The sequence below is a fragment of the Phyllobates terribilis genome, unplaced genomic scaffold (genome assembly GCF_046119375.1).
Source record: "Phyllobates terribilis strain yellow unplaced genomic scaffold, ASM4611937v1 Scaffold_8__6_contigs__length_399053987, whole genome shotgun sequence".
In the NCBI taxonomy this organism is placed as follows: Eukaryota; Metazoa; Chordata; class Amphibia; order Anura; family Dendrobatidae; genus Phyllobates; species Phyllobates terribilis.
Genome location: NW_027362768.1, coordinates 156,505,500 through 156,527,756, shown reverse-complemented (window position 1 = coordinate 156,527,756; position 22,257 = coordinate 156,505,500). Strand labels below are relative to the sequence as shown.

General features: G+C 43.5%; 1 protein-coding gene across 1 annotated transcript; it reads right to left on the bottom strand.

Annotated features, from left to right (window-relative positions):
• Nucleotides 1-2,943: 2,943 nt before the first annotated feature.
• Nucleotides 2,944-22,249, bottom strand: ZNHIT6 (zinc finger HIT-type containing 6). The gene is made up of 10 exons (XM_073643552.1): nucleotides 22,040-22,249; nucleotides 20,187-20,252; nucleotides 20,007-20,113; nucleotides 18,997-19,082; nucleotides 18,545-18,648; nucleotides 10,750-10,818; nucleotides 10,112-10,192; nucleotides 6,149-6,226; nucleotides 5,447-5,571; nucleotides 2,944-5,085 (listed from the first exon to the last, which is right to left on the bottom strand). The coding sequence occupies exons 1-10, from the start codon at nucleotides 22,126-22,128 to the stop codon at nucleotides 5,042-5,044; spliced, it is 849 nt and encodes a 282-aa protein (XP_073499653.1). The 5' UTR covers nucleotides 22,129-22,249; the 3' UTR covers nucleotides 2,944-5,041.
• Between the last annotated feature and the right edge of the window lie 8 nt (nucleotides 22,250-22,257).

The window sequence follows — 22,257 nt, the reverse complement described above, 5'->3', positions numbered from 1 at the left end:
AGCGGTGCACAACATTTTTTGGTAAAAAGGCCACATTGTCATACAGAACCAATCTAAAGGGTCGCAATTTTGTTTTTAAAAGGGGTAGTTACATGAATACATCACCAGAACCACCATCAGTGCATTAATGAATCACCAGAACCAAATTTTCAGTATTTGAAAAGGATTTGGAGAGTTTCTGCTCCAAAAAAAAAATCAGTGTGAATACATGCTAACTTAAACTGAGTTTTCTGGAGCAGAAACTTGCCAAATCCTCCTCAAATCTCACTTTTTAAATTTTAACATAACCATGAAACACATTATGGATTGCTACATGTGTACAGAATCAGAACTACGGTCAGCATGAGTGCAGCACAAGAACCACCATCAGTACATGAATGCAACACCAAAAACATAGTCAGTGCGTGAATGCAATGCCAGAATCATCGTCTGTACACGAATGCAGCATCAGAACCTCCGTCAGTACACGAATGCAACACCAGAAATACAGTCAGTACATTACTGCAGCGAAAGAACCTCCATCAGTGAATGAGTGCAGCACCAAACTTAGTATAGTGAGCAATTGTAATGTCAGGTCAGACCCATGTACATTGGTATTGCATGAACCTACAATTCTCAGTATGTCCTTAACAATGGTAAGGAGATGCTGGGAGTTGTGCCATCAGACTGCGGACCATAGAGGAACCACAGCACTGATGAGATAGTGAGTCTAACAAAAAACATTTACATCCAGGTACCTTATAGATGACATCATCTCTAATTGGAGTCATTCCTATCCCTTTTGTCTCCATGTAGCACAGACGCCATGAGTTTCTCTCTCCAGACTCCACTACTCGGCCCATATGTATAATACCCCCAACCCCCACACTGCCCCTCTATATAATATCCCCCCCACAAAATATTCCCCACACAATGCCTCTCCATAATGTCCCCCACTTACTGCACCTTTCCATATCTCCCACACCCCACTGCCCTTCCAAATACTATGCCCCCTTTCACAATCTCCCCCAATTGCCACATTATGAGCCCTCGTAGTAACACTACCATTCCCTCCCCCGACCCTCATCTAAAATGACATGACATTTAATCTTCGGCTCCTCCATGCATTGCTTACCAGTGCCCGAATTCTCCTCTGCCGATGCGGTCCCGGCAGCTGTGTGATGGCGTCAGCAGGGTGATGACCCACTTTCTCTGCCCCAGTCCTGCCGCCACAGTGTTCAAATGTATTCGCGTCTAAGATCTGAATATGGGAAGAATGAGCGGCTTCTCCCGGACAGCTCCGCGGGCCATAAGTTGTTCAGGCCTAAAATAAATGCACACGAAAAAGGATCCCTGACCTGAAATACTCTCCTGTTCTCGATCCCTTAGTGCTAGGGGTTCCCAACATTATGTGTAAGGCCAGATTCCCACTCCATACCAGAAAAGTGGATGAGTTTTAACCTAAAAGGGGTTTTCCATATTCAGAAAACCCCTCTCCCCTGGCTGCACAAGCCTTCTTTACTAGCCCTCCCCAGGTCCAGCTCTGAGTCTTCATTGCTGCCCCCCCCCCCCCCCATGTCTGTGATTTTCTGCAGCAGTGGACCCAATCAAGTGAGCTCAGTGGCTTCTTGGGCAGATTTGCTGAGTTCAATGATTGGCTGCAGTGCTGTTGATGTGATGTCAGTGTTGCAGACAATCACAGACATCGGGAGCAGAGGTAGAGACTCAGCATTGGACCTGGGGAGGGTGAGTAAAGAAAAGGGGTTTGTTTGTTTTTCGTTTTAAAAAAAAAAGCAAAATTTATGAACTATAGCCGACCTCATGATCAACTGATTGCTGGGGGATCTGGCTTCATAAACCCCATGGCAATCACCGGGCAAAGCTGATTGGCCACACATTTGCCCTGCAGCGACCACTGCTGGCGGGTGTGGTATTACATGGTGGTGACTCAATATGGGAACAGTTAAACTGCAAGCCGCTTCATGCCATCCATGGGCTCCAATAGAGGATCCATGGCACAGCAGGAACGGTCCACTGCCCCTTCCCACCTATCTCAGCCTTCCTCTGGTTCCTGTAAAGCCAAAAGCTGCCAATAATGGAAGAAAAGGGCTGAGATAGATGCAAAACAAGTAGGCGGAAAAGTGCAGGGAACCGCTGCAGCCACACAGAGGGTGCATTGAGCGTCTGTGCTTGGTTTGCCAGTCATTTGGTGCCGACAGACTCAACGCAAACAGGTTTGCAACCTACAAAAAGTCAGGGACTTCTGAACTCGAGGGCGGATCAGTCCAGGAGGAGCAAAGGAGGACCAGCATGTGGTGCTCTCTTCTCTGGGTGCAGAAAATGTCACAAGTGGTACGGATAATCCAAGACTCTTTTTTTTTTTTATTGTGACTTGTATTTTTTTTTTTGCTTTGCCCGTTATGGGAGAACATAAAATAAATCTGCCTCTCATTACAGTGACAAATAATTCCATTAAAAAGCAAATACTCACAAGAATGAGGATATGTGATAAATGCATTGCGGGGGAATTTACATCTGGTCGTGAGAAAAATGCAGGTCGTCCTCCAGCTCGCAGGGCAGCAATGACTGGAAAACTATTATTTCTAACATGGTGGAAGATCATAGGAAACTAATAAAACGTTCTGCTGATGGGCTGCAGCGGCTTCACAGTGACACTAAATTCAGAGCACATGGGCAGGAGGAATGCGCAGATGAAAGCGAAGAAGACATTTTTCGTAGGAAAAAAAAATAAAAAAATGAAATTCTCTTTCGAAACCGTTTCACAAGAAGATGCAGAGTCTGTCAGGGTGTGAGGAATTATTAGCCATCGGAATGACTGGGATCACAATTGGCAATCCCATCCCTAACATTGCAGAATCAGCGCATCCTAGAAACTTTTTACTTTTCTTTTTGCATATTAACCCATTGTTGACAGATTCCATATATATATATATTTTTTTGCATCTTTGTTTTTTCTCTCCTCCTTCCAAGAGATTTAACTTCTACTGTTCCGTACAGGGTTTTTTTATTTCTTTTTTGTGTTGTAGTTTTGAAAGACACCACCCATTTTACCATATAATATAGTGAAAAAAAAAAAGTTTTAAAAAGTTAAAAAAACAAAACAGAATTCCATCAGATTTTTGGGTGCTCATCGAACAATAAAAATGACCTTACGACAATGACTTATGAAGATTATGGCAATATCAAACTTTTTTTTTTATTATTTTAGTAGTTAAAAAACATGTTAAGCTGTAGTAGTTATTGGTACCATTTTGGGGTACATACAATGTTTTTTTTAAGCTTTATGTCTATTAGGCTGTGTGCCCACGTAGCGTTTTTCAAGCGTATATGCTGCGGAATTTCCGCAGCGTAAACGCTTGAAAAACGCATGTAGATCCGCACCCCATGGTCCCCAATGGCATTCCGCAATGTCAATGCCCATGCTGCGGATTTTTCCGCAGCGTATATGCTGCGGTCAAAAATCCGCAGCATGTTCATTAATTTTGCGGAAGCGCAGCGGAATCAATGTGCGGATGGTACCCAAGTCTGGAGGAGAGGAGACTCTCATCCAGACCTGGGTACCAAAGAACCTGTAAAAAAAATAAAAAAATAAAGTTTATACTTATCTTCTGATGTTTTCCCTCTGTCGCGCTGTTGTCTGAAGGACCTGCCACGTCATTGAGTCATGTGACCCACCACATGACTCAATGACGTCACCGCAGGTCCTGCACACAACAGCGTGAGCCGCTCAAGCCTCCGGACGGGGCAGAGAATGCATCAGAAGGTGAGTATAAAGTTTATTTTTTTATTTTTTACCATTCTGAACAAGTTGTCAAGCACTTTTCCAAGTGATGCTTGGAGAAGTGCTTGATAACCCGCATGCGGAAATGCATGCAAAGACGCCTCACAAACGCTTCTACCTGGCGGGAAAACCGCATGTAATATCCGCATGCGATTTTCCCGCCAGGGAGAAGCGTAAAAAATATGCTTCAGGTCCGCAACGTGGGCACATAGCCTTACCATACGGATGAAATCATTCAAAATCTGTTTGGAGGTTTACAGATGTGATTATTCCAAATTGTCCCCCCCCCCCCCCCATTTATTTTGGGAAACAGGGTAATTCAAACTTTGTTTTATATATTTCAAAAGCTTTTAAACTTTTTTTTGTGCCCCTACAGGTCTTAAACCTGTGATAGTATATATACACTATACTGAAGTATAGTATAAACAATCATTTTTTTTCCATCATCTATATGGAGCGGACTTCATAGGACAAAATTAAATGTACTATATACTGCTGTATATATATGTACTATATAGTACATTTAATGTTGTCCTATGAAGTCCGCTCCATATAGATGATGGAAACAGATTAATAGTGTAGTGCAGGTTCACTTTGATTTATGGTTTGGTCATCAGCTGATGAATGAGCCATGATGCACCGGAAGCTGCACGGCTCCATACACTGCGTAGCAGTCATGAACGGCATGCTCCATATTGAAAAGTGCTTGCAGTACTATTCCTGACCACTACACGACGAGCAGCGCTGTGCCGCTTCAACGTAAGTTAGATGATCTGTGGGGGCGCCGGGTGTCTAAACCGCACTAAACCGATATTTGTGACCTATTCACATGTAAGCCTTCAATATTGTAACCCTGTAAAGGAAGTGAGGTGGACAATCCCTTTAATAAACAGGGATTGAGTAAGGTAATGAAAATCACACAGATCTATACTGTGTAAGCTCGTAAAATCAAAGTCTATAATGAACGTTCAAGCCAAGACTGACTGTTTTGTTAATAATAAACTCTTGTTAATAACCAATAACAATCAAACCAAGCCAAATTACTTTGGGTAAAAAAATAAAACAAATACTAAAATTAAAAAAAAAAAAATCTGTCAGTGGCAAACATTATAAACCGTAGTTCTTCCAGGGGTAATGACCAGTATACAATATACACCCCCATCATCCGTGTCCATACCGGTCAGTGACACTGAACATTAACACTTGGGCAAACTGTGGTCACAGACAGGTTTTCTCCCCTCCGGTTCCCACTATTCTTTCTTAATCGCCTTTTCCCTGTGATACGGATGGTGACGGCTCGTTTGCTGAAAAGACAAAGAACAGTTTTGTCATTCCCATGTACACTATGGCGTACACTGATATTGTGTAACCCCAGAAAGGGGCAGGAGAGATACATAATGCCTTTATGAGCGTGCATAGTGTTGTTTTATCTAGGCCTCCAGCAGCAGAGCTGTCAAATTCCCTGGGACATAACTCTGCTGTCATGTCCCAGTCTATACAGCAAAGCAGGAAACAGGAAACGTCAGCCTGTTGTGTGCTCCAGTGGCCAGTATAAGAATTACAATTTCACTTACTAAAAAATAAGTTAAATAAAACTTGCTTTAACCTATTTTAAAAAAAAACACAGTGACAGTTTCTCATGTACAAGTCTGCACATATACCCACCTTGACCGACCAGCAGAAAATCCTTTGTAAAATCCTTTAATGCCACGTAAAGAGTTGGGTACTCAATGACCGTTTTGTGTCTGAGGTTTTCTAGGAGACTTTTACTGGAATCCAGCTCATAGTACCTAGAAAAACGAGAAACTCTTATTTCAAAGGCACAGGAAGCAGCGAAACAACGGAGGTTACCCCACCGATTACATACTGATGGCCCTTCCAAAGCTAATTATCGTAAGTCCGCTGTTCACACGCGACACTTAGTACACGGGGTCTAATGACTCTCCCAGTACTGACGACGTCGGGGAAGAGAAACATCTATCAGTTAAGATAAGCAACTGCTGCCAGAGGGGTCTGGAGGCCACGTTCTCCCCTCTGCCCATTGGAAAATAAATGAATGTCTGGCCAAGTCAAGCATTCAGGAGAGACTTGGGAGAGATAGCTGTTGGCCAAAAAAGGAGGATGGCTTAGTTATTAAAAGGAGTCAGTAAGCCAGCCCCCTTCACACAAAGCACTGGCCTCGTTCCGATTCAGAAAGCTCTCTGCTGTATCACAAGCTTAAACTGCAGTTTCTGAACTGGACGATATCTTCAGATCTGGGCTGTTTTCTTAATACCGGTATGTTAGTAAATTGCACTAAAAGGTACTTGTTTTCAAGTAGACAACCCCTTTAATGCTGGGATATTCACATAAAGAGTGTGACCATACCTGTCTGGACCAGGAGCCTTCCTTTCAGCCATCATAAGCACCTTCACATCAGACGGAGACTTCATATATTCTCTCAGCCTGGAACAGAAGTGGGAAATGGGGATTAAACGTCCTGAAATATTCCCTATGGTTTATACGACGGTTAGTTGATGGCTTTATCTACCATGTTGCAGTCTGCATTTTACCTCTCAAGGGTCTTAATTAGAAAAAGGGAGATTTAAAAAGTCCAAGCTAGGAAATTATGCAAAAAGACTCATCACAAAAGAAGTGATCACAGTCTCTAATTCCACCTTTTGGAGGCGACAACCCTACAAAGTCAATATCTACCCTTTAAGAAGACTTGCCACGCGACATTGCATAGCCTATAAATCTCCCTGTGCAGTCTTTATCCCTTAGACTCCAAATCAGTCTTCTATTTTGCACTGATGAGAGGCAAGAAACCCGCAACAGCTGTCTACAGATTTAGCTTCTGGTCAGGAATAAAATGTTATGTGACAAGGGTCTTTAAAGGGTCGATGTTGACTTATAGGATGCCTACTTTGAATAGGTGGTGCCAGAGGCCATTTGCATACTTCTTTGAAAAAAATGGACTTTAATGAGCCCAAAGAGCAACGTTTCGGTTTTTGGGCTCATTAACCCCTTAACCCCCGAGGGTGGTTTGCACGTTAATGACCAGGCCAATTTTTACAATTCTGACCACTGTCACTTTATGAGGTAATTACTCTGGAACGCTTCAACAGATCCCCCTGATTCTGAGATTGTTTTTTCGTGACATATTGTACTTCATGATTTTGGTAAAATTTCTTCGATATCACTTGCGTTTATTTGTGAAAAAAAACGGAAATTTGGCGAAAATTTTGAAATTTTCAAAATTCGAATTTTTATGCCCTTAAATCAGAGAGATATGTCACACAAAATAGTTAATAAATAACATTTCCCACATGTCTACTTTACATTAGCACAATTTTGGAACCAAAATTTTTTTTTGTTAGGGAGCTATAAGGGTTAAAAGTTGACCAGCGATTTCTCATTTTTCCAACAAAATTTACAAAACCATTTTTTTAGGGACCACATCACATTTGAAGTCACTTTGAGAGGTCTTTATGACAGAAAATACCCAAAAGTGACAACATTCTAAAAACTGCACCCCTCAAGGTGCTCAAAACCACATTCAAGAACTTTATTAACCCTTCAAGTGCTTCATAGGAATTTTTGAATGTGGAAGAAAAAATGAACATTTAACTTTTTTCACAAAAATATTACTTTAGACCCAATTTTTTTTATTTTCACAGGGGCAACAAGAAACAATGGACCCAAAATTTGTTGTGCAATTTCCCCTGGGCACACAGATACCCCATATGTGGGGAAAAAACACTGTTTGGGAGCACGGCAGGGCTCGGAAGGGAAGGAGCGCCATTTGACTTTTTGATTGTAAAATTTGCTTGAATAATTAGTGGACGCCATGTTGCATTTGGAGAGCCCCTGATGTGCCTAAACATTGGAGCTCCCCCACAAGTGACCCCATTTTGGAAACTAGACCCCCCAAGGCACCTATCTAGATGCATAGTGAGCACTTGGAACCCCCAGGTGCTTCACAAATTGGTTCGTAAAAATGAAAAAGTATTTTTTTTCCACTTTTTGGAATCAATTTGTGAAGCACCTGGGGGTTCCAAGTGCTCACTATGCATCTAGATAGGTGTCTTGGGGGGGGGGTCTAGTTTCCAAAATGGGGTCACTTGTGGGGGAGCTCCAATGTTTAGGCACACAGGGGCTCTCCAAACGCAACATGGTGTCTGCTAACAATTTGAGCCGATTTTCCATTCAATTTGTTAGCGGACACCATGTTGCATTTGGAGAGTCCCTGTGTGCCTAAACATTGGAGATCCCCCACAAGTGACCCCATTTTGGAAACTAGACCCCTCAAGGATTTTATTAAGGGGTATAGTGAACATTTTGAACCCAGAGGTACAACACAGAATTTGATAACATTAAGTCATCATATTGAATAAGTTGTCATTAGTCTTGAGCGCAAGTGCTCGCTACTTGAGTTTGCATCGGGTACTCAGGTATGCACCATGTACAACGTGTGCTCGAGTGACATGCTCGAGTCCCTGCCCCGCATGTTTCACGGTTATTAGACACCCAAAAAAAAACATGCGGAGATCGCTCGTGCATGGCAGGCAATCCCCGCAAAGTTTTTTTGGCGGAGAAGCATATGGGGCGGAGACTCGAGCATGTCACTCAAATACCCACAATAATCAATGCATACCAGAGCACCCGATGCAAACTCAAGTAGCGAGCACTTGCGCTCAACACTAGTCGCCATATTGTCATCTTTTTTTCTTACTTTTGAAAAAAATTTCAACCCCATCACAACCCTAACCCCAAATCCAGCCCTAATCCTAGCCCAACCCTAACCCGAGAGTTTATTTTTTACGCCGTTCCTCGTGCGGTATAAGTGATTAGACGACCTTCTTCGGGTCGGTGAGACTACAGCGATACCAGAATCATATGGGGTTTTTATGACTGACAGCTGTCACACACTAAAAGACGTATTTTTTTTAAAATCTAGTTTTTGCATCGCCATATTTTGAGAGCTATAATTTTTCCAGATTTTGGCAGACAGTCATGTGACGGCTTGTTTTTTGCGGGATGAGTTGACGTTGTTATTGGTGCCATTTTCAGGCACGTGACATTTTTTGATCGCTTTCTATTCCGATTTTTGGGAGGCAGAATAAACAAAAACCAACAATTCAGAAATTGTTTTTTTTTTTTTTTTTTTTTTTTTATTCTGTTCCACGTGTGGTAAAATTGATAAGGTATCTTTATTCTTCCGATCAGTACGTTTACAGCGGTACCACATTTATATAGTTTTTCTATGTTTTGCACTTTTACATAATAAAAGCAATTTTATAGAAAAAAAATATTTTTTAGCATAGCTTTATTCTGAGAGCTATAACTTTTTTATTTTTCGGCTGATGGAGCTGTATGGCGGCTTGTTTTTTGCGGGGCGAGATGACGTTTTCAGCGGTACCATTTTTATTTATATTCGTCTTTTTGATCGAGTGTTATTTCATTTTGTGTTTGTCGGTATGATGATAAAGCATTGTGTTTTTTTTTTTTACCATGTTCACTGAAGGGGTTAACTAGTGGGACAATTTTATAGGTCAGGTTGTTTCGGATGCGGCGATACCAAATGTGTACTTTTATTGTTTTTTTTTTATAATAATATTTATTGATGGGTACATTATATTTTTATTTTTGGTGGATTATTTTTTTTATTTTATTTTATTTATTTTTCACTTTGACAGTTTTTATACTTTTTTACTTTGTCCCACTATGGGACTTTCACTTTTTTTTCTCTGATAGCCTGCATGGCTCAGGAATGCAGCACCATCCCTGTGCCATGCAGGCTGTCAGCGCTGGACAGGGAGAAGATAGTTTGGAGATGCACTGCGCATGTCCAAAAAATCTTCCTGCTGTCTGGTGACCCGGATGTTGTCATGACGACATCGGGTCGTCATGGCAACATCCTGGAAGCCACGGCAGACAGCGCTGGAGGCCGGAAAAGGAGGTATCTGCGATCACCTCCCCTAGCAACCGCAATGCTGCGATCGACTTTGATCGCAGCATTGCGGGGGTTAATGTGCGGGGAGCGGTGCGGGACCGCTCCCTGCACATTGTCACAGCTGACACCCGGTACTATCAGCTGACACCCGGCGGCGATCGCGCCCGCACAGCCTGTGCACGCGCGCGATCGCGATGACGTACTAATACGGGTCTGGCTCTTAAAGCCCAGGGCACAGACGCGTATTAGTACGTCTAATGTTGTTAAGGGGTTAAAGTCCATTTTTTTCAAAGAGGCTTTGGAGTGCTGCCTTTTTATATACTTTCTATTGATATGCAACAGTTTGGACACACTGTTTGGAGGCCTGGCACCCACTAACCACAATTAATACATACCTTTGACGAATGATTGGATCAGACTCGGCCGGGTCAATGTAGGTTTTCAGGATCTCATTGAGAGTTTTACTATCTGGTACCCTAAAACATAGACAGGAAGTAGTGAATAACTTTTTGAGTGATCTTGCCAAGTTACAGCAGCCATTTTTTAACCACTGGGAGTCATTCAGCCACTAAGACTCCACACAGAGACTTTGCCCCTCTCCATGGGGCTTCATCTATTACAGTGGCTTATAAAAAAAAAACCAAAACAAATACAACGCGTGCTTTACTCACCATCCCCAGGTCAGATGCTGAGTCTCCGCCACTGCTCCAGGTGTCTGTTATTGTCTGCAGCAGCGATGTCACTGACGACAGAGTTGAAGAAAATCACGCCATGAGTCACTAAGCTCAATGATTGGCTGCGGCACTGTTGATGTGATGTAAGCGCTGCAGACAATCACAGGTACTAGGAGAAGAAGCAGAGACCCGGGCAAAGCACGGTTTATTTTCTTTGCTGCAACCAAGGGACTGGGGTCTTGGGAAACCGTAAAGATTCCTTTAATGGATTCATTATCTCTTGTAGGAAAAATGGACGGTGATATAATTTGGTTCATAAAATAAAAAAAAAATAATAATACTAAATTATAAATAATTACCTCTTCTCCGTGTACTCGGCCTGACTTTGCGGAAACTGGAGCTGTAATTGCCAGTAAAATCTTTGTTCTCTGGAAGGAGAGATGAGGACATGACGTAAGACCCGGCTTTTCTTACATACGTCGGAGCTAGATTTCTATATATGTCTATATTCATAAAGGACGAGGTCTGCTCCGGCCCGTGTGCTAAATCTGAACAATATTTGGTTGCTAGGCCCGTCTGGGGCACGGCCGTCACCTCCCTGCACCCGAGGGTTATAAAACGCGGCTTTCTTGGCTGCAGACTGGACTCTCGGCCAAGGATCGGCCCGATCTGATGTAATGTTACTGAAACGCCTCGACTCCTGGCTCCCGGAGCTGTCGGCTTCTTCTCCCACACGCGTCACTTGTCTCTCCGTGGACTGAGGGGGCTTTTGATGCCGTCTCAGATGGCACTGCCCAGGCCCCGATATAAAGAAACACATTATTTCTATGTACGTCTGGAAAATACGACGTCTGACAGACGTCCATTACGGGCTGTCTCCTGGCTCTCTGCACGTCTGGTGTTCTGCTATGTAATATTATGCAATAGGTCAAACATATAATATATATATATATATATATTTTTTTTATTATGTTGGTAGAAACAGCCCCACTCTCGTCCGTAGGTTGTGTGTGGTATTACCACCTAGATCTAACCACTTGAATAAAGCTGAGCTGCAATACTATAAGTAGCAGAGAAGCCATAGTGTGTTGCTCTGTCTATTGCTGGCTGTAAAATGAGTTAACTGAGAATCTGTCAGTGAGCCCACTAATCTGACAGGAAGTTTATACCGCTTATTGCTCTTTTTCTGGGCTTCCTCTCTGCAGATCTACGATGACATCAATGTTGAAAAAACAGGGGGAAGAAAAACAAAAAACAGTGCAATATTTTCAATTAAACCCAATTGCAAAATAATTTCCAGCCCCAAACACACAGTTAAGAAAGAATAATAAAAAATAAAAAAAAGTCCCAAAAAGGGACTCCTTTAATAAAAAGCTCACTAGAGTAAAATACAGATTTACTAAAAGGCAGATCGCCAGCTGTTCCTGAAAAAAAAAACAAAAAAACTAAAATTGACATTAGTTTCAGGAAGATTTGCAATATGTTTTACACCACATTTATTAACTTATAGTAATAGTTATGTTGTGTGGCCCCTTCAGCAAAACTTTGCCCTCTTTGAAAATAAATGCCATAAGCGGGAGTCTGAAAATTAAAAAAAAAAAAAAAAAAAAAGTATTATCTACAAATAATAGTTCTCCATGCTGCGCCGCCTCCAATCCGCGCTCTCCGGCAGACATGGATAAGATTTCGAAACCTTCCGCGCCGTACAAAACTCTGTCCTATAATCACCACGTGAGCGTCCGCCGCCGCCAACAGACACCAAACAACCCGAGTCAATCGGCTAAAGGAGGGGGGCAGGGAGCGCCAGTACAAGCAGACCTTGTCTGTAAATATCCACGTAGAAGCCGCCGTTTTCATCTAAATACATCTTTTAACACTCGATCTGATGTTTTGATTCCAGGTCAGTTTCCCAGAACAAACACAAGTGGTACAAGAGGCTTGTGTGAGCCGCCTGCATGCCGGACCCGGCACATGGGAAGAAAGTGGGCTGCCAGGAGCCGCGCAGAGATTCCTTAGGAAAGTTGTAATGTTTGTGAAGCAACAAGTTCGGGTCTTGCAAACCCAGAAAAACTCACTGATTTCCATTTGGTTTCCGCCCCTGGTATGTAGCAAAACCTCAAAAGTTGCTTTGAAGAATTTCATATATATATATATATATATATATATATATATATATATATATATATATATATATATATATATATATATATATATATATATATATATATATATATATATATATATATATATATAGCAAAATATGCATCTATTAGATAGAGGTCTCCTTATTATGGCCAGTCTTAAGGTGCCCATACACAGAAGATGAAAGTCCGCCGGACCGGAAGATTTCTGAAGACCGTCCATCTCCTTACCCCTCATGGCTGATAACGGAAAAGCTACACGGCGACTTTAATCCTTGGCAAGTCATGGAGCAATCTGGGCACAAAGGTTTCCAAAATTATTGCTCCGACTCCATCAATTCTGCACCGAGAAGTTATTGCATCGTCATGTGCCTGCAAGGAAGCCTCCATGATACCTAGTAGCCCTGCAAACGTCCTGGCAGGCACCAGTCAGTGCAATATCAATAGTCCAAAGAGCAAGTGCGGGGAAAAAAGTTGCAAAAATTACAACATGGTCCGCCCGGAAGTGGTGCCGATATCATATCCCATAGTTCAGTTAAAACAACTGGTCTATGGATCCGACAAAAATAAAATAAAAAGGGGTTGTCAGGATTATAAAAACATCTAAAAACAGCGCCATACGAGTCCACAGGCTGATAGTGGTACTGCAGCTCAGGAACACACTATGGCTACCAGGTTGTACCCTGCATCCTCTGTAATTGCTTTTAGCGTAAGATTCCTGCTCAGGTGACATTTTGGCAATGAGTGAAAAAAAAAAAAATCTACATTTTACATATTTGCTGTAAAACTAACCCCAGTTGCCAAGTATCTCCTGCGGCCGGAGAGGATTCTTGCATCTGGACACGTCTGGTCGCCATCTTGTTTCCTTAGCTCTGTGTAACCGTCCTAAACCCCCGACCACATCCACATTGTATAAACACGTGCGTCTGGCCTCGAGGAGGGAACGGCCACGTCCTACAGATGTGGTCAGTGGGCAGAAGAGGAAGACTTTGGCTGCACGTGGTACGGAGGAGAACAGCAAATACCGCAGATCTGACTGTACGGGGGCCAGACCTCAGACCCCAATCGAGAAGGGCAAGGGTTAATGAGCCAAATCCCAATCCAGTGAGAAAGTGCAGAGTCCCGGGTCACATCGAAAGGGCGTCATTCAGTGCTGAATTCCTGCCATCAACGTCTATGGGGGGAAACTGAGCTTAAAGGGATTTTCCATGACTACACCAGTGGTCAGAGACCTGACAGGTATTCTCTAAAATCAAATTTTGGGGGTCTGACACATGCCGGGTTGCCCGCTTGTCTCTACTTTCTATTACACATACCGCAGTCAATCACATTCTGTAGGGATCATCACTGTAGTGGGTACATGTCCCTTTGACAATACTTCATTTTCGGGCAGTGACAATAGGAAAAAAATGAGGTAAATATCGCTTTAAAAGGGGTTAGGTCATCTTTTATCTTCAGGAGCACCCACCTCCCCGAACTCTTACTTGCTGGAGGGTTCCTGATTGACAGCTCTGGGCCAGCGCACCTTGATGCGTTGCAGTCTCCGATGCCACTATGTGAGGAAGCTTTTCCTGCTGCGGCATCGGAGGAGTATTAAAACAGTCCGAATCCAGCGATAAAACCAGCTCCAGAGCAGCGCTTACAAGCTGCACAGCAAAGATCATCTGTTTAGTCACCGCTGCTAGGCGGCAACAGGCAGCCAGAAACTTAGGCATCAAAACAATAACATTCTTCAGGGAAGGATTTTTAATAGCTGAAAATTCATAATGGAAAAGTTACTTGTCTTTACAACTTTACTCATGAAAAAACATGAGACTATCGCTCTTTTTTTTTTTTTCAATAAGAGTGCTACGAGATACTTTGTCAAATGCTTTACTGAAGTCAAGATATACTATATCTACAGCATTTCCCTGATCCACCCAGTCAGTGATTCTGTCATAGAAGAAAATTAAGTTAGTCTGACATGACTTATTAGTTACAAACCCATGCTGGCTCTGGTTAATCACTTCAATCTCATAAAGGTACTTGCATACATCTTGTTTAATAATTTGTTCAAAGATCTTTCCTGGTATAGAAGTAAGACTCACTGGCCTTTAGCTCCCTGGGTCCACCTTATTCCCCTTTTTGAAGATAGGGACAACATTCACTCTTCTCCAGTCTTCTGGGACTTCTCCTGTTCTCCAAGAATTTTCAAAGATTATGGAGAGTGGTTTAATTATTTCCTCTGCTATCTCCTTCAGTACCCTAGGATGTAACTCATCTGGACCTGGAGACTTGAATTAATTTAGGTTAGCCAAGTGTTCCCTTACTAGCTCTCTGTTCATAGATAGTGTGGATTCTTCTATTCCTCCAATAGTACAGTGAAGATCAGTTGATGTAACATCTACTTTCTTAGAGAACACAGAAGCAAAATAGGAATTTAAAAGTAAAAAAAATAAAGGTTTAGCTATAGTCACCCTCCCTGGGTCCAGCACTAAGTCTCTGCAGGTACGTCGATCAAACACCTTTAAGTACTATGCAATGATTTAGCACGCTGTCCTCTCTTTTTTTTGGAATATTATATATTCTGATTCTCTCCGTCAAGTCGTGCCGGACCCTTGGATACTCCACAGGCCGGTTCTCGCCAGGCTTCCCCATTTTCCATGGCTTCTTTCTCTTACTTAATGATATACGCCCCACACACACATAAATACACTTATTTGTGCAGAGCCACACACAGGCACAGTCTCTGACCCTGTTTATATTTGGGTTATTTTTTAGGATCAGAGCCCCCGGGCCTCCATACCTGCTGCACCTGAGTACATAACTCCACTAATACCACGGTTTCCCACATCTGAGCCGGCCGCACAAACATCCCCCCATCTCCGGACCCTCACCACTAAGGGCCCTCTGTTTACAGGACGGCTCTAAAAGCTGCGGTGCTCCGGCCTCGGACACATGAATGAATTCCTATGTTTGCCAGAAATTTGCACGTTCCCCTTAGACGGAGGTTTGCACAAAGCCGCGCTCAGGTTGTAGCGGAGGAGAAGAAGAATGGACTGTCAATTCAGTTTAATTTGGCAGAGAACCATTACATTTCACATCCTGGGGTTACTCTTCGCTCGGCAGACAACATCTTAATATAGGTGTCACTGAGGTGTGAACGGTCTGAACCAACTGCGATACAACTTACACACTGTCCCGAATTCCTGCGACAATCGCCAAACAGACACCGAGTAAATAGAAGGATGGACCCTTTATATGACTTACTCACTATAAGAGCACGGGAGAATTTTAAAAGGTTAATCTAATCATAAATGGAGCGTGCTTAGAAAAACAAGCACTTTTGCAATTTACTGCTTGTTAAAATGTGCAGCTGTTCTTGACATATTAACACTTTTGTTTATGTCTCGTTGCCTAGGAGACCGACCACCGCTGCTGTCTAGCTTTTAAAGCACTGTGCAGAAGCTGGCCAGGATAAGGAAGCAACAGCACGCTCCAGTGATCCTGGTCAGCCCCAAAACAGCACTTACAAGATTAATAGAAAAAAGCTTGTAAGCGCTGCGTATGTTCTGCTGTCTAGCAGCGGAGGTCGGTCTCCAAGACAATCAGCAGTAAAAGTGTGAATATCTTAAAAACGGCTGAAAATTTTAATAAGCAGTAAATTGCAATATCACTTGTATCTACAAGCACTATCTTATCATACCCATTTATGAAAATGGGAATAACCCTTTTAAGTGTGAGACCCCCATTAGTCAAAGCAGAGAGCAGCTATGAACATTAAAAAGGTGTTTTCCCATCTCCAAGATCCTATCCCAATATGTATAATAATAAATAATAATAATAATAATAATAATAGCAAATACCTCAAATTAGAAATGTAGTATAGCTCTTCTGATAAGCTATGCCTCTTTCCCCATGTGCAGGGCATTGCAGGACCTTAGGTATCCATGGTTTTGACCAATGATATAGTGACAGTTAGCTAGTTGCTAGTGGATATCTAAGGTCCTGCAATGCCTGCACATGGTGTAAGTGACATAGCTTATCAGAAGAACTATACTACATTTATAAATGGAGATATTTGCTAATATTATTACATTTACTACATATTGGGATAGGATCTTGGAGATGGGAATACACCTTTAATTTCCATACCGAGGTACTTGATACAGCTGTGAACCATAAAGTTAACCATTCACTTGGAGCAGTGTTATACTACTTTTTCCAGTGCAGCAGGAGGGGCAAGTTCTAGAGGTGTCAGGGCATGCTGGGAGTTGTGGTTTCACACCAGCTGCAAAGCAACAGGTTAAAGGCCTCTGTATACAGGAAACGGCAAGCAATGCTGATGCATGGTGTTATACCGAGTGCAAGGTTCAAGGGGGTGAATCCTCTGCCAGACCTGAACCTCCCCCATACACAACAGATGATTGTTTTTTTGGATGACTTTTGGGTGTGGCGTCTAACCTACAATGCCTCTTGGCAGAGTCAACCTGTTCTAGGTCTTCGCTGTTATATTATGCACTAGGTCGGCACGGCTGAAGGAGAATGAAAGGCGTCAGTCTCTCTGCATCCGATGCAGGGAGGGAGACACCCAGTGGACAAGATCTGATCTGACCTCCTCCGATCAATTCCGCACTGCATCAACAGGAGGGGATTACATTTTACTCCGGCTTCACTTTTCACTACTATAAAGGAAGCCTCTGCAGTAAAACTATTTACAACATTCACATCTACATAGAAGCAGCTCTGGAAATATTTTGCATTTATACAAAAGTACATTGTGGAATGACTTTATTTTCTGCCTAATAATGACGTTAGAATGTAAAAAAAATAAATAAATCAAGATATTCCACAAATGTCACAGATGACGATCTGCATTAATCTCTTTAAAAGGGGTTCCTACAATCTTGCAGCCTCTGTAAATGTCTTTCCATTCACTTCTATGGGAGTTATGAAGTGAAGTGAGAGCAAGACTTGAGTGAGATTGGGGGTAAGGGTCTCCTGTTATAGAGGGGGGGGGCACGCGCAAATCTGTCAGACATTTATGGTTGTCAATGCTGTACACAGACATAAGCAATCATGATCTCCTGTATCAGAGCCAGGAGCCCATGTGAACGTAGCCATATTGAGAGCTAGGCAAGCTGCAGCCACTGCCATCCAGTGCTTATGTCGCAAGTCCATGAGGTGTAGGGGGCCTTGGAAAGCTGCGTGAGGATAAGCAATGGGGGAGTCCATGATTGCCTGCGTACAACAATTTTGGCTACTGAAAAAAAGTTTGTCTAGAAAGTGACTAATATCTTTAGAACTGAATGTGTCAGTTACTTACCTGCCCCCTTTTTCTTGGTGCTTATATCACTGTACAAGACTGGGATCATTGCACAGTAACAGTATGATTCAGGCTTTATACAGGGCTTTGCAAGTCATTCATATGGGTATTGGTATTATTGTACGATGAAATTGCAAGATCTGTTCCATACCGTGTTATAAAACTTCTATTACAGTTACTGATGATGATTAGACAGCTCCTGTCACAGTCACAGGCAGTGGGAATGCTAAAGAGAATTTCCAAGTGGAAAATAAGCATGTTACAGTAGTAGCAAGGAAACTGAGGTTTTAACACACCTCATCCATTCGATATGGATAAATAATCTTGCATAAATTGACAAGTGAATATCTTAAATCCGCAGCATGTCAATTCTTTTTGCAGCACATTTCCCCCTTTGCAATGAAGAAAATCAAATCTGCATGAACAGCATGCATCCTATGTAGAAGATGACAGTTCAACTACTCCCAACTATGTAAATGGTCTGTATAATTCAAGATGGTGTCAGATCAGAAGCAGAAGGCTGAGCTGCAGGATAGTGCCTTATAAAGCCCAGAGTGTGATGGACAATCAGTTGCGAGATGGGGAGGATGGCGAGTTACGATTTCGTTGGGAGGACTTCTTTAAGGACAGATTCAGGAAGAGTCTAACTTTTTAGCAAAAGTTGAACTTGCATGTCTAGAAAACAGGAAATATCACTTTCCAACTTACTTTTTATGGAAAAAGGTAGAATTTGCTTTCCTTTTTGAAAACCCAATCGGTAATAGCCTCAGATCGATGTCTTGTTTCCGAGCTCTATTCTTCATATAATTCAACTGAAGAAGAATAAAGCAGTCAGGAATAAACCGGTGTAAATTGGTGTGATTTAATATCCGTGCATTCATGTGTATTGTACATAGTGTGTACTGCACTGGATATATGATAAGGTGCGCTAATTCACTGCACATCACACCACAGACCGCAGTTATAAGGCTCAAAGCAGATGGAGGGGAAACACACAGGCCCAGATTCATCAAAGCATTTTACACCAGTCGTATAAAGCTTTGAAAAATTAAGCTAATATTTTGTGACTTTTGCCATTCTCACTTCCATTTTTGCCTGGTCTTTATGAATCGGGGGTCAATATGTAAGATGAGTCTATACTATAACACACAGAAACGTACAAACTTAGCTGTTGATTGCCGGGTCAGCATGGCATCCCTCATGGCAGCATCTGCCACTCTGCCCGCATCTTCCAGAAACCGATAATCTGTTGGTTAAATTAAAGATCAGTCATAAGAAAAAAATGTAAAAAAAAAAAGTGCAAACTTACCTAGGGGTCCAATGCAGTTACTCTGATTCGGTGGTCACGTAGTGGGTAAAGTAGCTAACCTGGAAAAGGCCCTGCATAACATTGCTGGTTACAGGGCCCCTCCATAACAGTCAGCAATGTTGGCCCACAACTGAATATCAATATCAAGTGGTTCACACGAATAACAAGGCTGAAAGTCAAGATCAGACCCACCCTGTGTATATATCATCTCCCAGAGCTGTGTATAATGTGAGCTGCTAAGGACCAGAGCGATAAACGCACAGAACAGCGATGAAGCGCGAGCAGCTTCTGCCATGGCATTATCCCTATGCCACATGTAAAACAGAGGTAACACTAGTAGTGCTTTCTATAAAATGTGGTGTGAATTAGGTCATTCATTGAATTACCGTTTAATATGATGTCTAGAAATGGAGAAACGTTGGTATGTTTGCCATATCTGCACCTCATGTCAAAAATACTATGTAGGCTGCACAACTTGTATCTTCAAAAGAAGGATAGAGGACCATATTACCACATGACTGACTTCTGGCCAGACAGAAGCTACGGTCACAAAAGGTGAAGATGCCGGAAGGGAGTATAAGACCGGGGGCAGGGACTTACAGTAGAAGCACCACTGAAAATAAAAACACTGGAGCGGTGCTTTAATTATTCAATCCTTTTAATAAAGTAAGCTTTGTAAATAAAGTGGAATTTTAACTTTTTCTATGGTTCTGGGTTATACATTTTTCCCCTTTTATAGTTCATTGTCTGCTCGAGGTCACCCCCCACCCACAAGAGATGTTTCTACATTTCTCTCGGTGCAGTGCTGAGCTGCGATACTTCCTCTGTACTTTCTCTGAGCTCTCTGGACACTTTACTTACCACTTAGTAGATGGAGGTCACTAAATGTACTTAAAGGGACAAAGGCAGTCTTGTCTCTGACTCCGCTGCAAGCAACGTCCACTTTATGCTTCTTTACACAAGGTAAACTAAGAAGACAAGGAACGAGTGAGGAAAACGAAGAAGCAGACACAGAAAGTCAGAGTGAACCTCACACATTACCTGCAAGAATACTTCAGACAAAGCGGACACTTGTATTTTGCTTCGTCACTTCCGCAAGTCTCACAGCTACAAGAAACACAAAAAATAGAACACAGTCATTATAATGGGTGATACGCATTATGTACTAGGAAAAAAGTGCCCGCCATCCAGCAGGAGCGTCTCTGACCCCTCCCGCCCGCCATCCAGCAGGAGCGTCTCTGACCCCTCCCGCCCGCCATCCAGCAGGAGCGTCTCTGACCCCTCCCGCCCGCCATCCAGCAGGAGCGTCTCTGACCCCTCCCGCCCGCCATCCAGCAGGAGCGTCTCTGACCCCTCCCGCCCGCCATCCAGCAGGAGCGTCTCTGACCCCTCCCGCCCGCCATCCAGCAGGAGCGTCTCTGACCCCTCCCGCTCGCCATCCAGCAGAAGCGTCTCTGACCCCTCCCGCTCGCCATACAGCAGGAGCGTCTCTGACCCCTCCCGCTCGCCATCCAGCAGGAGCGTCTCTGACCCCTCCCGCTCGCCATCCAGCAGGAGCGTCTCTGACCCCTCCCGCTCGCCATCCAGCAGGAGCGTCTATGACCCCTCCTGCTCGCCATCCAGCAGGAGAGTCTATGACCCCTCCCGCTCGCCATCCAGCAGGAGCGTCTCTGACCCCTCCCGCTCGCCATCCAGCAGGAGCGTCTCTGACAACCCCCCACCCCCCCTGCCATCCAGTAGCGTGTCTGAGGCTGCGTGCCCACGATGCGGATTTAATGCGTTTCCGCAGCGGTATTTCCCCCGCGAAAACGCATAAAAAATGCATGTTAAGTTGTCCGCCATGTTCCCCAATGATAATCCGCATGTGCTATGCACATGTCGCGGAAATTTCCGCTGCGGATTATCATTGCGGAAAAATCCGCAGCACAAGCATTAATTTTGCGGAATTGCGGCAAAATCGCCACCATTGACTTGCATTGAACCGCATAACATCCGCATGACTACACGTACACATGCAGATATTATGCGAGTCAATGACTGGATGGAACCCGGGTCTGGAGAAGAGGAGACTCTCCTCCAGACCCGGGTACCATAGTACCTGTAGCTAAAAAAGAATTAAAATTAAAAAAAAAAAAAAAAATACTCACCTTCTGATAGTCCCCTGTCTGCTCCCGGCGGCGCTGCTGGCTCTTCGGCGGCTCACGGTGGTGTAAAAGGACCTTCCATGATGTAATTTAGTCATGTGACAGGTTAGCGGTTGCGTGACCGGTCACATGACTAAATGACGTCATGTAAGGTCCTTTATAGAGCACCGCGAGCCGCCAAAGACACCGGACGCACCGTAGTGGAGACCGGGGGACATCGGAAGGTGAGTATAATGTATTTTTTTTTTTTACTATTGATGCTGTCACACTATATAGATCCATGCCGGGTGCCGGTTGCATGGATTTATATAGTGTGACTAAGTTGTCAAGCACTTTTCCAAGTGATGCTAAAATCGCCTGGAAAGCGCTTGACAACCCGCATGCGGAAATGCCAGTGAAGAACGCTTCACATCCGCATGTCCCTGGCAGGAAAAACGCATGTACAATCCGCACGTCCAATCCTCATGTGTTTTTCCTGACAGGGAGATGCAGAAACGCTCCGCAGCATTTCTGCATTGTGGGCACTTAGCCTGACACCCCCCCCCCCCCCTTCCTTCATGGACATTAATATAGAGTTGTCCTCTGCTCTTCTGGGAGGATTTCTACAATATTTTGGTAACGTCTGAGGGAATTTTTGCCTCTTTATCCACAGAGACCTGATGTCTTTCCGGAATATAACGGCTATAACACAACATTATCACAAACTGCCAGGCGGGCCATGCTGGGACTTGCAGTGCTGTCTGCACTCACCTATACCCGGACATCTTCCTCTTCGGTCTCACAGTGAGTTCCCATTTTCCCTCAGTCCCGAATGCTCCAGGCACCAGTAAACCCTCCATGGCTGCTCCCGTTTCCACACGTGCGGACCACTTCCGGGATCGCCGAGATGTAAACAGGAAGTTCACCAAGCCGTATTGTGGGCAGGGGAGACGTAAAGCAAGGAACGACGGACGGCCATCTTGTGAGTG

What these genes read in the sequence shown, in the direction of transcription:
- ZNHIT6 (XM_073643552.1), bottom strand. Translation starts at nt 22,128, where the DNA reads ATGGAGGGTTTACTGGTGCCTGGAGCATTCGGGACTGAGGGAAAATGG. An exon ending in TGTCTGAAGTATTCTTGCAG is followed by an intron (nt 20,114 to 20,186) that starts GTAATGTGTGAG and finishes TTGTCTTCTTAG; the next exon opens with TTTACCTTGTGTAAAGAAGC. An exon ending in TTTTCTGCTGGTCGGTCAAG is followed by an intron (nt 5,086 to 5,446) that starts GTGGGTATATGT and finishes TTGTCTTTTCAG; the next exon opens with CAAACGAGCCGTCACCATCC.